The following is a 14,987-nucleotide window of genomic DNA, read 5'->3' on the forward strand; positions in this document are numbered from 1 at the left end:
CCTCACCCCATTAGGGACCCCCCGCCCTATAGAGACCCCCGGGATTTAATTTAGGGACCCCCACCCTATAGAGACCCCCAGGAGCTCCTTTAGGGACCCCCCTCATCCCATAGAGACGCCCCCAGCCCCATTAACCCCCCCCACCCTATAGGGATCCTCTCCACCCCCATAGAGACCCCCCCCCCGCCCTATAGGGACGCCCCCACCCCATTAGTGACCCCCCCTAGGGCCCCCCTGCCCTATAGGGGACCCCTCGGTCCCTATAGACCCACCCCATCCTATAGAGACCCCCCCACCCCATTAAGGACCCCCCTGCCCTATAGAGACCCCCCAGGACCTCATTCAGAGACCCCCACCCCATTAAAGACCCCCCCCCACCACCCCATAGCCCCCCCCAGGCCCCCCCCCCGAGTGTCGCCGTGGGGCGGGGGGGGTGGGGAGGGGGGCGATGTCCCGAGGGGAGGCCGAGGGGGTCCCCGCGACCCCCGGGCCCCCCCCAGGCCCCCCCCGGGGACCCCCCACGGTTTTTGTGCTGCTGGAGGGGCCGAGCACCCCCGAGAGCCTCCGGCTGCTCAGGTATTGGGGGGGGTCCCAGGGGGGCTTGGGGGGGTCTCAAAGGGGTTTGGGGGAATTTGGGGGGGGTCCCGAGGGATTGGGGTGAGGGTTTGGGGGGTCCCAAAGTGGTTTAGGGGGTCCCAGGGGGGTTTGGGGGGGTCCCTGGGGGGTCCCAGGGGGATTGGGGGGAATTTGGGGAGGGTCCCAGGGGGATTGGGGAGGAGTTTGGGGGGTCCCAAGGTGGTTTGGAGGTATTTGGGGGGGGGGTCCCATGGGGTTTGGGGGGTCCCGGGGGGCTTGGGGGGGAGTTTGGGGGAGTTTGGGGGGTCCCAAGGTGGTTTGAGGGGTCTCAAAGGGGTATGGAGGAATTTTGGGAGGGGTCCCAGAGGGGTCTGGGTGATCCCAGAAGGGTTTGGGGGGTCCCAGAGGGGTTTGGAAGGTTCTGGGGGGGGTCTCAGGGTAAATCTGGGGGTCCCTGGGTGTATTTTGGGGTCCCTAGGGGGGTTTCAGGGTTTATTTTTGGGTCTCTGGCTGTATTTGGGGGGGGTCCGTGGGGGTCCCTGTGTGTATTTTGGGGTCTCTGGGTATATTTTGGGGGTCTCTAGGGGTCCCTGGCTGTGTTTTGGGGTCCCTGGGGGGTCTCGGGGTGCATTTTGGGGTCCCTGGGTATATTTGGGGGGGTCCCTGGGGGTCCCTGGCTGTGTTTTGGGGGTCCGTGGGGGTCCCTGGGTATATTTTGGGGGTCTCTGGGTGTATTTTTGGGGTTCTCTGGGGGTCTCAGGGTGTATTTTTGGGTCCCCGGCTGTATTTTGGGGGGTTCTCTGGGGGTCCCTGTGTATATTTCGGGGGTCTCAGGGTACATTTTGGGGTCCCTGTGTATATTTTGGGGTCTCAGGGTACATTTTGGGGGTCCCTGGCTGTATTTCGGGGGTCTCAGGCTGTATTTTGGGGTCCCTGTGTATATTTCGGGGGTCTCAGGCTGTATTTTGGGGTCCCTGTGTGTATTTTGGGATCCCTGTGTGTATTTGGGGGTCCCTGTGTGTATTTTGGGGGTTCTCTGGGGGTCCCTGTGTGTATTTTGGGGTCCCTGGCTGTATTTTGGGGGTCTCAGGGTATTTTGGGGTCCCTGTGTGTATTTTGGGGGGGTCTTTGGGGGTCCCTGTGTGTATTTGGGGTCCCTGTGTGTATTTGGGGTTGTCCCTGGGGGTCCCTGTGTGTATTTTGGGGGGATCTCTGGGGGTCCCTGGCTGTATTTTGGGGGTCTCAGGCTGTGTTTTGGGGTCCCTGTGTATATTTTGGGGTCCCTGTGTGTATTTTGGGGGGGTCTCTGGGGGTCCCTGTGTGTATTTTGGGGTCTCAGAGTACATTTTGGGGTTCCTGTGTGTATTTTGGGGTTGTCCCTGGGAGTCCCTGGGTATATTTTGGGGTCTCAGGGTACGTTTTGGGGTCCCTGTGTGTATTTGGGGTTGTCCCTGGGGGTCCCTGGCTGTATTTCGGGGGTCTCAGGGTACATTTTGGGGTCCCTGGGTATATTTGGGGGGTCCCTGTGTGTATTTGGGGGGGTCTCTGGGGGTCCCTGGGTATATTTCGGGGGTCTCAGGCTGTATTTTGGGGTCCCTGTGTGTATTTTGGGGGGGTCTCTGGGGGTCCCTGTGTGTATTTTGGGGGTCTCAGGGTACATTTTGGGGTCCCGCCCCCCAGCCTGAGCTCGCTGCTCCCCGAGTCCGGGATCGTGGCCGACATCGAGTGGGACCCGCCCGGGGGGGGAGGGGGAACCCCCGGGGACCCCCCCAGTGACCCCCAGGGGGACCCCTCTGGGGACCCCCACCCTGGAGACCCCCCCGGGGACCCCCCCGGGCCGTTCTACAGCCTCAAGAGCCAGCCCCTGCCCCCCCCCAGGTATGGGTGCACCCCGAAATCCCCCACCCCAAATTCCCAAAAATACCCCACCCCAAAATCCCCCACCCCAAATTCCCGAAAATACCCAAAAAATACCCCAAAAATACCCCAAAATCCTCCACCCCAAATTCCCAAAAATACCCCCACCCCAAATCCCCCAGCCCAAAATCCCCCACCCCAAATTCCCCAAAATACCCCCAAAATACCCAAAATCCTCCACCCCAAAATCCCCCACCCCAAATTCCCAAAAGTACCCCACCCCAAATTCCCAAAAATACCCCCCAAAATACCACAAAATGCCCCCACCCCAAAATCCCACACCTTAAATCCCCCCAAATCCCCCCACCTCAAATTCCCAAAATACCCCAAAAATACCCAAAATCCTCCACCCCAAAATCCCCCACCCCAAATTCTCCAAAATACCCCAAAAATACCCCCAAAAATACCCCCACCCAAAATCCCCCCACCCCAAAATCCCCCACCCCAAATTCTCCAAAATACTCCAAAATACCCCCCAAAAAGACCCCAAAATGCCCCCACCCCAAAATCCCCCCACCTCAAATTCCCAAAAATACCCTACCCCAAATTCCCAAAAATACCCCACCCCAAAATCCCCAAAATACCCCAAAATCACCCCCAAAATACCCCAAAATCCCCAAAATACCTCACCCCAAAATACCCCCAAATTCCCCCACCCAAAATCCCCCACAAAAATACCCCAAAATCCCCCCACCCAAAATCCCCCAAAATCCCCCCACCCCAAATCCCCCATCCCAAAATCCCCCCACCCCAAAATCCCTTCACCCCAAAATCCCCCCAAACCCCCTGCTCTGAGCCCCCACCCACCCCAAATTCCCCCACCTCAAATACCCCCAAACCCCCTCAGATCCTCCCCAGACCATTTCAGGACCCCCTCTCCCCCTCCCCACATTTAACCCCTCCCTCCCCTCAGCTCTGGGCCCCCCCCAGACCCCTTGGGGACCCCTTTTCCCCCTCCCCACATTTAACCCTCACCCCTCCCCCCAGCTCTGGGGCCCCCCCCAGGACCCCCAAATGCCCCCCAGACCAACTCAGGATCCTCTCTCCCCCTCCCCACAATTAATCCCTGCCCACCCCCAGCTCTGGAGCCCCCCCAAACACTTTGGGGACCCCCTCTCCCCCTCCCCACATTTAATCCCCCCCCTCCCCCAGCTCTGGAGCCCCCCCAGGACCCCCAAATGCCCCCCAGACCAACTCAGGATCCTCTCTCCCCCTCCCCACATTTAACCCCTCCCTCCCCCCCAGCTCTGGAGCCCCCCCCAGCCCCATGAAGGACCCCCCAATGCCTCTGGGGACCCCCTCTCCCCCTCCCCACATTTAACCCCTCCCTCCCCCCCAGCTCTGGAGCCCCCCTCAAACCTCTTAGGGACCCCTTCTCCCCCTCCCCACAATTAACTCCTCCCTCTCCCCAGCTCGGGGGCCTCCCCAGCCCCATGAGGGACCCCCCCAGACCGTTTCAGGACCCCCTCTCCCCCTCCCCACAATTAACCCCCCCCTCTCCCCAGCTCTGGAGCCCCCCCCAAACCCTTCAGGGACCTCCTCTCCCCCTCCCCACATTTAACCCCTCCCTCCCCAGCTCGGGGGCCCCCCCCAGACCATTTCAGGACCCTTTTTCCCCCCTGCCCCCAGCTCTAGAGCCCCCCCAGACCATTTCAGGACCCCTTTTCCCCCTCCCCACATTTAACCCCTCCCTCCCCAGCTCGGGGGCCCCCCCGGCCGCCCCCTCCTCGCGGGTGTTGCTGCGGCAGCAGCTGATGCGGGCTCAGGCTCAGGAGCAGGAGCAGAGGGAGAGGAGGGGAGGGGGCGCCCCCGGGACCCCCCCGGGACCCCCCACCCCCGGCCCCTCCCCCGCCATCGCCGTGGGGGCCCCCCCAGGAGCCCGAGCCCCCCCCCATGTGCCCCCCGAGGTGCTCAAGGTGAGTTTGGGGGAGGGGATTTGGGATTTTAGGGCTGGGGGATTTGGGGGAGGCTGAGGAATTTGGGGGGGGGTCTGGGGAATAGAGGAGTCCTGGGGGATTTTGGGGCTGGGGGATTTGGGGGAGGCTGAGGAATTGGGGAGGGGGTCTGGGGAATAGAGGAGTCCTGGGGGATTTGGGGGGGGGTCCAGGGCAGGGGGATATGGGGGGGATTTGGGATTTTGGGTTGGGGGATTTGGGGGAGGCTGAGGAATTTGGGGAGGGGGTCTGGGGAATAGGGGGGGTCCTGGGGGATTTGGAGGGGAAATTTGGGATTTTGGGGCAGGGGGATTTGGGGGAGCTTGGGGGGGGTCCAGGAGGATTTGAGGGGGGGGTCCAGGGCAGGGGGATTTGGGGGGGGGGGTCTGGAGAGATCTAGGGCTGGGGGATTTGGGGGGAATTTGGGATTTTGGGGCAGGGGGATTTGGGGGAGCTTGGGGGGGGTCCAGGCGGATTTGGGGGGGTCCAGGGCAGGAGGATTTTGGGGGGCTCTGGGGATTTGGGGGGAAATTTGGGATTTTGGGGCAGGGGGATTTGGGGGGGGGGTCTGGGGCATTGGGGGGAGTGCAAGGCAGGGGAGATTTGGGGAGAAATTTGGGATTTAGCAGAGAGGAATTTGGGGGGAAAATTCAGGATTTTGGGGCATGGGGATTTGGGGGGGGTCTGAGGCACTGGGGAGGGGTCCAGGGCAGGAAGATTTGAGGGGCTCTGGGTGAGAAAATTCAGGATTTAGCACAGAGGGATTTGGGGAGGGGGGACTGGGGGGGAATTTGGGATTTTGTACAGAGGGATTTGGGGAGGGGGGACTGGGGGGGAATTTGGGATTTTACACAGAGGGATTTGGGGGGTCTGGGGGTGTCCAGGGGGATTTGGGGGGCTCTGAGGAATTGGGGAGGGGTCCAGGGCAGGGGGATTTGGGGGGCTCTGAGTGAGAAAATTCAGAATTTAGCACAGAGGGATTTGAGGGTGGGATTGGGGGGAAATTTGGGATTTTGGAACAGACGAATTTGGGGTGGGGGGAGGGACCTCTATAAACTGTGGGGATGTCCTGGGGGTCCCCTGAGCCCTCCCCTCCCCCTCCCCAGGTGCAGACCCACCTGGAGAACCCCACCCGGTACCACCTGCGGGCGGCGCAGCGGCAGCAGCTGCGGCAGTACCTGAGCCACGCCCGCGGCCGGGGCGGAGAGGCCGGCAGCCCCCCGGGACCCCCCCCCAGCACCAACCCCCCCGAGCCCCCCCTCAGCCCCCCCCCGGCCCTGCTGCACCACGAGAAGGAGGTGAGGGGGCGGTGACGTCATAGGGAGAGGTGGTGACGTCATAGATGGAGATTATGGGCGTGATGATGTCATAGAAGAGGTCTGTGACGTCATAGACGGAGATAAGGAGGTGATGACATCATAGAGGAGGTCTGTGACGTCATAGACGGAGATAATGGGGTGATGATGTCATAGAGGGGGTCTGTGATGTCATAGACGGAGATAATGGGGTGATGATGTCATAGAGCAGATCTGTGACATCATAGATGGAGATAATGGGAGAGATGATGTCATAGAAGAGGTCTATGACGTCATAGACGGAGATAAGGAGGTGATGACATCATAGAGGAGGTCTGTGACGTCATAGACGGAGATAATGGGGTGATGATGTCATAGAGAAGATCTGTGATGTCATAGATGGAGATAATGGGGTGGTAAGGGGTTGGTGACATCATAGGGAGAGGTGGTGATGTCATAGATGGAGATAATGGGGTGATGATGTCATAGAGGGGGTCTGTGATGTCATAGACGGAGATAATGGGGTGATGATGTCATAGAGAAGATCTGTGACATCATAGATTGAGATTATGGTGTGATGATGTCATAGCAGAGGACTGTGATATCATAGATGGTGATTATGGGGGTGATGATGTCATAGAGGGGGTTTGTGACATCATAGATGGAGATTATGGGGTGATGATGTCATAGAGAAGGTCTGTGACGTCATAGATGGCAATAATGGGGTGATGATGTCATAGAGGAGATCTGTGATGTCATATATGGAGATAAGGGGGTGGTAAGGGGTTGGTGATGTCATAGGGAGAGGTGGTGACGTCATAGACGGAGATAAGGAGGTGATGACGTCACAGGGAGAAGAGGTGACGTCATAGAGATAAGGGAGTGGTAAGATGTGATGATGTCATAGGGAGCAGTGGTGATGTCATAGATGGAGATGATGGGGTGGTGATGTCACAGAGAGCAGTGGTGATGTCATAGAGTGAGATAAAAAGGTGGTGATGTCACAGAGGGGTCTGTGACATCGTAAGTATAGGTAAGGGTCGTTGGGGTGGTGACATCATAGGGAGCAGGGGTGATGTCATAGATGGAGATAATGGGGTGATGATGTCATAGAGGAGGTCTGTGACATCATGAGGAGGGTCCTGATGGAATAAAGGGGGTGGGGGTGTGATAAGAGGTGGCGATGACATCACAGGGGGGCAGTGACGTCACAGAGGAAGCTGTGACGCAACAAGGGCGTGGCGACAATCCGTGGTGGAGACACGATGACATCACACGGGGTGTTGATGACGTCACACTGGTGTCGATGGCATCATACGGGGTTGACTGTGTCATATGTGGTTGATGACATCACATGGGTTGATGACATCACACGAGGAGTTTGTGACGTCACACCAGGGGTGTTGATGACGTCACACGGTGGGGGTGTCGATGACGTCACCCACGCCCCGTTGCCGTGCCCCGCAGATCGATGACGTCATCGATGAGATCATCAGCCTGGAGTCCAGCTATGACGAGCTGCTGAGCTTCGGCCCCGCCGAGCCGCTGCCCCTGCCCAGCACGGTGCGGCCCCTTTAAGGGACACGGCTGGGCAGGGGGCGGGGCTTTGCCATATAAGGGAGGGGGTGTGGCTTTCCTGTGTAAGGGGGTGTGGCTTTGCCATATAAGGGGGGTGGTTTTCCCATATAAGGTTGTGGATGTGGTTTGCCCATATAAGGGTGGGGGTGTGGCTTTCCCATATAAGGGAGGGGGTGTGGCTTGGCCATATAAGGGCAGGGCGTGGCTTTCCCATATAAGGTGAGGCGCTGATTCCCTATAAGTGTGTGGGTGTGGCTTATTGCCATATAAGGACATGAGGGATGTGCCTGGCTGTGGTCAGTGTGGGTGTGGTCAGTGTGGGTGTGGTCAGTGTGGGTGTGGCCAGTGTGGGTGTGTCTGGGTGTGGTCAGTGTGGGTGTGGTCAGTGTGGGCGTGGCCCTGGCAGTGTCTGGGTGTGCTCAGTGTGCTCACCATGGTCAGTGTGGGTGTGACCCTGGCTGTGGTCAGTGTGGGTGTGGTCAGTGTGGGTGTGACCCTGGCTGTGGTCAGTGTGGGTGTGGTCAGTGTGGGTGTGACCCTGGCTGTGGTCAGTGTGGGTGTGGTCAGTGTGGGTGTGTCTGGGTGTGGTCAGTGTGGGTGTGGTCAGTGTAGGCGTGGCCCTGGCTGTGTCTGGATATGCTCAGTGTGCTCACCATGGTCAGTGTGGTCAGTCTGGGTTGGTCACTCTGGTCACTGTGGTCACTAGTGGTCAGTCTGGGGGTGGTCACTGTGGTCAGCAATGGTCGGTGTGGTCACTGGTTCCTCTGGTCACCCTGGTCACCCTGATCACTGTGGCTGTGGCCACTCTGGTCGCTGTGGTCAGTAATGGTCACTGTGGTCAGTAATGGTCACTGTGGTCACTCTGGTCACTGTGGTCACTCTGTCCGGCAGCTCCCGGCCCCTGGGCCCCTCCTGGAGGTTTTCAGCCCCCCCCAGGGCGGGAGCAGCTCCTGCCCGGCCGAGCTGCCCCGGGTCAAGGCCGAGCTCTCGGGTACGGGGGGGCCAGAGGGTGGGGAGGGGTCCCGGGGGGGTCCTGAAGGGGTTAAAGGAGGGGAGGGGTCCTTGGGGGAGGTTTCAGGAGAGATAAAAGGGGGGAGGGGTCCCGGGGGGGGGGTAAAAGGGGTTGGGGGGGTCCCCATGGTGGGGAGGGGTCCATGGGTGAGTTTGGGGGGAGGTCCCCATTTGGGGAGGGGTCTCTGAGGTGTCCCCATTTGGGGAGGGGTCCCAGGGGGGGTTTGGGGGGGGGGTAAAAGGGGTTGGGCGGGTCCCCATTTGGGGAGGAGTCTCTGAGTGGGTCCCCATTTGGGGAGGGGTCCCTGGGGGGGTTTCAGAAGAGATAAAAGGGGTTGGGGGAGTCCCCATGGTGGGGAGGGGTCCATGGGTGAGTTTGGGGGGGGGTCCCCATTTGGGGAGGGGTCTCTGAGGTGTCCCCATTTGGGGAGGGGTCTCTGAGGTGTCCCCATTTGGGGAGGGGGTCCCTGGGGGGGTTGGGGGGGTCACTCTGGTGGTCCCAGGCTCCACCTGTGAGCCCTGGGGGGGCTCTGGGGCTGATTTTGGGGCTCCTTTGGGGGAGGGGTTTCCTGTGGGGGGAGGGGTGGGGGGTCTCTATTTTGAGGGGGGGGTCTCTGACTGTGCCCCCTCCCCCCCAGAGACCGAGGCCAAGGCGCTGCTGAAGGAGCGGCAGAAGAAAGACAACCACAACCTCAGTGGGTCTGGGGTCCTGGGGGGGTCATGAGAGGTTTTTGGGGGGTTCTGGGACATTTTGGGGGGTTCTGGGGGGGTCCCAGGGGTGTTTTGGGGGTCTTAGGGGGATCCTGGGGGTCACATAGGACTGGGGGGGGGGTCTCAGGAGGTTTTGGGGGGTCTTTGATGAGTCCTGGGGGGTCCTCAAGTGCTTTGGGGGGGGGTCTGCAGAGTCTCTGGGTGTTCTGGGGGGAAATTTGGGGGTCCTGAGGGTCTTTGGGGGGGTCCTGGGGGGGTCCTGGGGGTTCCCAAGAGCTGAGGGGGGGTCCTGGGTGGGTCCCTGAGGGTCTTGGGCGTTCTGGGGGTCCCCAAATACTGGGGAGGGGTCCTGGGGGGAGGTCCTGGGGGTCCCCAGGGCTGTCCCAGGGGGTCTCTGGGAGGGTCCTGGGAAGTTTGGAGGGTCTTGGGGGTTCCCAGGGATTGGGGGAGGGGTCCTGGGGGGTCCCTGGAGGTCCCTGGGGGTCTCAGTGTCCCCCCCACCCCATCCCATCCCCCCCCGCAGTCGAGCGGCGCCGACGCTTCAACATCAACGACCGGATCAAGGAACTGGGGACCCTGATCCCCAAATCCAGCGACCCGTGAGTGGGGGAGGGGCCAGGGGTCCTGGGAGGGGAATTTGGGGTTTAGGGACCCCCAGGGTGGGTCCTGGGAGGGAAATTCAGAATTTAGGGTCCCCAGGACAGGTCCTGGAAGGAAAATTTGGCAGCCAGGGACCCCCAGGGTGGGTCCTGGGAGGGAAATTTGGTGTTCAGGGACCCCCAGGGTGGGTCCTGGGAGGGAAATTCGGTGTTTAGGGAGCCCCAGACAGGTCCTGAAAGGGACATTTGGTATTTTGGGACCCCTAGGACAGGTCCTGGAAGGAAAACTCTTCCCCTGGAGGATCCTGGAAGGGAAATCCCCCTCATGGAAGGTTCTGGAAGGGACACTGGGAGGGTTTAGGGCACCCAGGGGTTCCCATGGTGGGATCTGATGGGATCTGCTGGGATTGGGGATCCCAGGGAGATCCTGGGGGTGATCCCATTGTGATCCTGGGTTGATCCTGGGTTGGTCCCAGGTTGATCCTAATGTGACCCTGTGTTGGTCCCTTGTTGATCCCTTATTAATCCTGGGTCTATCCCTTGTTGATCCTGGGTCGATCCCTCATCAATCTTGGGTCAATCCCTCATTGATCCCTCGTTGATCCCAGATCAATCCTGGGTCAATCCCTCATTGATCCCTCATTGATCCTACTTGGATCCCTTGTTGATCCTCAGTCGATCTCGGTTTAATCCCAGGTTGATCCTCATTGATTTTGGTTGGATCTGTTGTTTATCCTGGGTCGATCCTGGATCAATCCGTTGTTGATCCCAGGTTGATCCCATGTTGATCTCGTGTTGCTCTCAGGTCAATCCCAGGTTGATCCCTCATTGATACTGGGTTGATCCTGGGTCAATCCCAGATCGATCCCTCATTGATCCTGGTTGGATCCCTTGTTGATCCCAGGTGGATCCCGGGTTGATCCCGGTGTGACCCACCAGGGAGATGTGCTGGAACAAGGGCACGATCCTGGGTTGGTCCCTCATTGATCCTGGGCCGATCCTGGGTCAATCCCTCCTTGATCCCAGGTCAATCCCAGATCAATCCCTCAGTGATCCTGGTTGGGTCCCTCATTGATCCTGGGTCAATCCCGGGTTGATTCCGGGTCGATCCCAGTTTGATCCTGGTTTGCCCCATCAGGGAGATGCGCTGGAACAAGGGCACGATCCCGGGTTGGTCCTGGGTCAATCCCAGGTTGATCCCTCATTGATCCTGGGTCGATCCTGGGTCAATCCTGGGTCAATCCTGGGTTGATCCCAGTTTGCCCTGGCAGGGGATGCACTGGAACAAGGGCACGATCCTGGGTTGGTCCCTCATTGATCTGAGATTGATCCCGGGCGGGTCCCTCGTTGATCCTGGGTCGATCCCAGGTTTATCCCTTGTTCCTGGGTCGATCCCAGGTCAATCTCAGGTCGATCCCTCATTGATCCCAGGTTGATACCTTGTTGATCTTGGGTCAATCCAGAGTTGATCCCAGGTTGTTCCCTTGTTGATCCTTCATTGATCCCGGGTCAATCCTGGTTTGATCCCAGGTCAATCCTGGGTTGATCCCAGTTTGCCCTGGCAGGGAGATGCACTGGAACAAGGGCACGGTCCTGGGTTGGGCCCTCATTGATCCGGGATTGATCCTGGGCAGGTCCCTCATTGATCCTGGGTCGATCCTGGGTCAATCCCGGTTTGATCCCAGGTCAATCCTAGATCAATCCCTCAGTGATCCTGGTTGGATCCCTCATTGATTCTGGGTTGATCCTGGGTCAATCCCGGTTTGATCCCAGGTCGATCCTGGGTCGATCCCTCATTGATCCCGGTTTCCCCGGCAGGGAGATGCGCTGGAACAAGGGCACAATCCCAGGTCGATCCTGGGTCGATCCCTCATTGATGCCTCATTGATCCCTCATTGATCCCGGTTTTTTCCGGCAGGGAGATGCGCTGGAACAAGGGCACAATCCCAGGTTGATCCCAGGTCAATCCCTCATTGATCCCGGTTTCCCCGCAGGGAGATGCGCTGGAACAAGGGCACGATCCTGAAGGCGTCGGTGGATTACATCCGCAAGCTGCAGAAGGAGACGCAGCGAGCGCGGGAGCTGGAGCTGCAGCAGCAGCGCCTGGAGCAGCAGAACCGCAGCCTGCAGCTCAGGGTGCAGGTACAGGATTGGGGAATTGGGATTGGGATTGGGATTGGGATCACAGCAGAACCGCAGCCTGCAGCTCCGGGTGCAGGTACAGGGGGATTGGGGAATTGGGATTGGGATTGGGAATGGGATTGGGTTTGGGATTGGGATTGGGGAAATTGGGATTGGGATTGGGGTCACAGCAGAACCGCAGCCTGCAGCTCTGGGTGCAGGTACAGGATTGGGAAATTGGGGAAATTGGGATTGGGATTGGGGAAATTGGGATTGGGATCACAGCAGAACCGCAGCCTGCAGCTCAGGGTGCAGGTGAGGGATTGGGGAATTGGGAAATTGGGAATGGGATTGGGGATGGGATTGGGGATGGGATTGGGATCACAGCAGAACCGCAGCCTGCAGCTCCGGGTGCAGGTACAGGGATTGGGAAATTGGGATTGGGATTGGGATTGGGATTGGGATTGGGATTGGGATCACAGCAGAACTGCAGCCTGCAGCTCCAGGTGCAGGTACAGGGATTGGGATTGGGGAATTGGGATTGGGATTGGGATCACAGCAGAACTGCAGCCTGCAGCTCAGGGTGCAGGTACAGGGGGATTGGGGAATTGGGGAAATTGGGATTGGGGGAATTGGGATTGGGGTCACAGCAGAACCGCAGCCTGCAGCTCCGGGTGCAGGTGAGGGATTGGGATTGGGATTGGGGAATTGGGAATGGGATTGGGATTGGGGAATTGGGATTGGGATTGGGATTGGGATCACAGCAGAACCGCAGCCTGCAGCTCCGGGTGCAGGTACAGAGGGGTTGGGATTGGGAATGGGACTGGGATTGGGGAAAATGAGATTGGAATTGGGATTGGGATCCCAGTAGAACCGCAGCCTGCAGTTCAGAGTGCAGGTACAGGGGGATTGGGGAATGGGAATGGGGTTGGGATTGGGATTGGGATCAAAGCAGAACCACAGCCTGCAGTTCAGAGTGCAGGTGTGGGGTGGAATTGGGAATGGGGGGATTGGGATTGGGGAAATTGGGATTGGGAATGCGGGATTGGGACTGGGAATGCAGGATTGAGGGATCTGTGGGGCTGGAGAGCAGCCGGGAGCCTCCCTGGCTCAGACTGGAATTTTTAGGAATATTTTGGGTTCGGGATGGTCTGGAGAGTGGGGGATTGGGGGGAGCAGAATCCAGGGAATGTCGAGGTTGGAAAATTCGGGATATTTGCTTCACCCCCCCTCTCCCCTCCCCCCCGGCAGGAACTGGAGCTCCAGGCCCAAATCCACGGGCTCCCCCTGACCCCCCCCATGGCCGAGGGGGGCTCCGAGGAGCCCTCGGGGGGCGCCCCCTTCCCCCCCACCCCCGGGCAGTGCCTGCTGGAGCTGCCCCCGGGGCTGGCGCTGCCGCTGGCGCTGGGGGGGCCCGAGGGGACCCTCGAGGACATCCTGATGGACGAGGGGGGGGCGCTGTCCCCGCTCGGCCCCCCCGGGGCCCTGCTGGCCTCGCCGGGCCCCTCGCGGGCCTCCAGCCCCCGCAGCAGCCTCAGCATGGAGGACGAGCCCTGAGCGCCCCCCCAGGCTCGGGGGGAACTTTTGGGGACCCTCCCCATCTTTAGGGCGCCCCCGCCCTCCCTGAGGCTGTTCCGGGTGGGCCCCACCCGGTGCCGTTTGAAGAGTCTTAAAGCGGCCGCGCGGTTTTCAGTGGAGGCCCCGCCCCTTTGGGGCGTGTTGCCCTTTTAAGGCGCCCCGTGTGGGCCCCGCTCTTAAAGGGGCTCGGCCGGGCGTGGCCCGTTGGAGGGGAGGGGGTGTCCCCCCTCAATGTGTGGCCCCTTTAAGGCGCTGGCGTCGGGCCCCACCTGGGCGTGGCCCTTTGAAGGTGCCGGACAACGCCCCGCCCCTCCGTGAAGCCACGCCCATTCCCCAGCTCACCCAATCAGGAGGCTCCGGGGGGCTGGGCCCTCGTGCGAAGCTCCGCCCCTTTCGCTGTCACTCACATTGACCCCGCCCACCACTAACTCCCCGGACCACGCCCCCTTTTAGAGGCCCCGCCCACCGGCCCCACTTAAAGGGCCACGCCCCCATTTACAAACCCCCCCTCCCCCAATTTTGTACTGGACCCTCACGTGGGAAATAAAAATTTGTTAACGACGGGGGGGGAGCTCGTGTCCTCTGTCCTGCCCCTGTCCCCATGTCCTTTGTCCTGTCCCCGTGTCCCCAACCCTGTCCCTGTTCCTTATCCTGTTCCCTGTCCCTGTGTCCCCATCCTGTCCCCGTGTCCTCTGTCCTGTCCCTGTCCCTTATCCTGTTCCTGTGTCCCTGTCCCGTGTCCTGTCACTGTCCCCATCCTGTTCCTGTCCCTGTCCTATTCCCCTGTTCTTTATCCTGTCCCCTAAACTGTCCCTGTCTCCCTGTCCCCAGCCCTGTCCCCGTGTCCTTTGTCCCCACCCCGTCCCTGTCCCCATCCTGTGTCCTTTACCCTGTCCCCATGTTCCCCATCCTGTCCCTTTGTCCTGTCCTTGTGTCCCCACCCTTGTCCCCTTGTCCCGTGTCTCCATCCTGTCCCTGTGTCCCCGTCCTGTCCTTTACCCTGTCCCTATGTCCTTTATCCTGTCCCCATGTCCCCATCCTGTCCTTGTCCCTGTGTCCTTTGTCCCCATCCCCATGTCCCCATCCTTGTCCCCTTGTCCCTATCCTGTGTCCTTTACCCTGTCCCTGTGTCCTTTGTCCTGTCCCCACTCCTGTCCCCGTGTCCCCATCCTGTCCCTGTGTCCTTTATCCTGTTCCTGTCCCCATGTCCCCATCCTGTCCTTGTCCCTGTGTGCTCTGCCCTGTCCCCATGTTCTCCATCCTGTCCCCGTGTCCCTGTCCCCATCCTGTGTCCTTTACCCTGTCCCCATGTCCTTTGTCCTGTCCTTGTGTCCCCATGCTTGTCCCATGTCCCCACTCCTGTCCCTGTGTCCCCATCCTGTCCTTGTCCCTGTGTCCTTTATCCTGTCCCCATCCCCCTTGTCCCCCCCCCATTGTCCCCCTTCCCCATGGCCCCCTTGTCCCCAACTCCCCCACCATTGTCCCCCTGTCCCTCCCCCACCCCACATCGGTGACACAAACCCCTCCCCCACCCGACAATCCCCTCTCCCTCCCCAAAAAATGCGGCCACGCCCCCGGGGGGTTCTGACCTTTAATGTCCCACGGGCTCGTACAAATTCGGGGTCCCCTCCCCCCCCTCGCCCCTCCCCCCATCACAGCCCGACCCC

The 14,987-nt window shown here is 60.1% G+C and overlaps 1 protein-coding gene across 1 annotated transcript; it reads left to right on the forward strand.

Moving 5' to 3' along the window:
* Positions 1-448: 448 nt before the first annotated feature.
* LOC117009207 (transcription factor E3-like) lies at positions 449-13,881 on the forward strand. Its single transcript, XM_033083448.2, is given in 11 exon segments — positions 449-576; positions 2,257-2,454; positions 4,193-4,409; positions 5,534-5,725; positions 7,190-7,285; positions 8,192-8,291; positions 8,950-9,006; positions 9,546-9,621; positions 11,616-11,763; positions 12,994-13,075; positions 13,078-13,881. Coding segments are annotated over 11 exon segments (1,566 nt in total). The 3' UTR covers positions 13,350-13,881.
* Positions 13,882-14,987: the final 1,106 nt, after the last annotated feature.

The sequence above is a fragment of the Catharus ustulatus genome, chromosome 32, assembly GCF_009819885.2.
Source record: "Catharus ustulatus isolate bCatUst1 chromosome 32, bCatUst1.pri.v2, whole genome shotgun sequence".
NCBI classification, from domain to species: domain Eukaryota; kingdom Metazoa; phylum Chordata; class Aves; order Passeriformes; family Turdidae; genus Catharus; species Catharus ustulatus.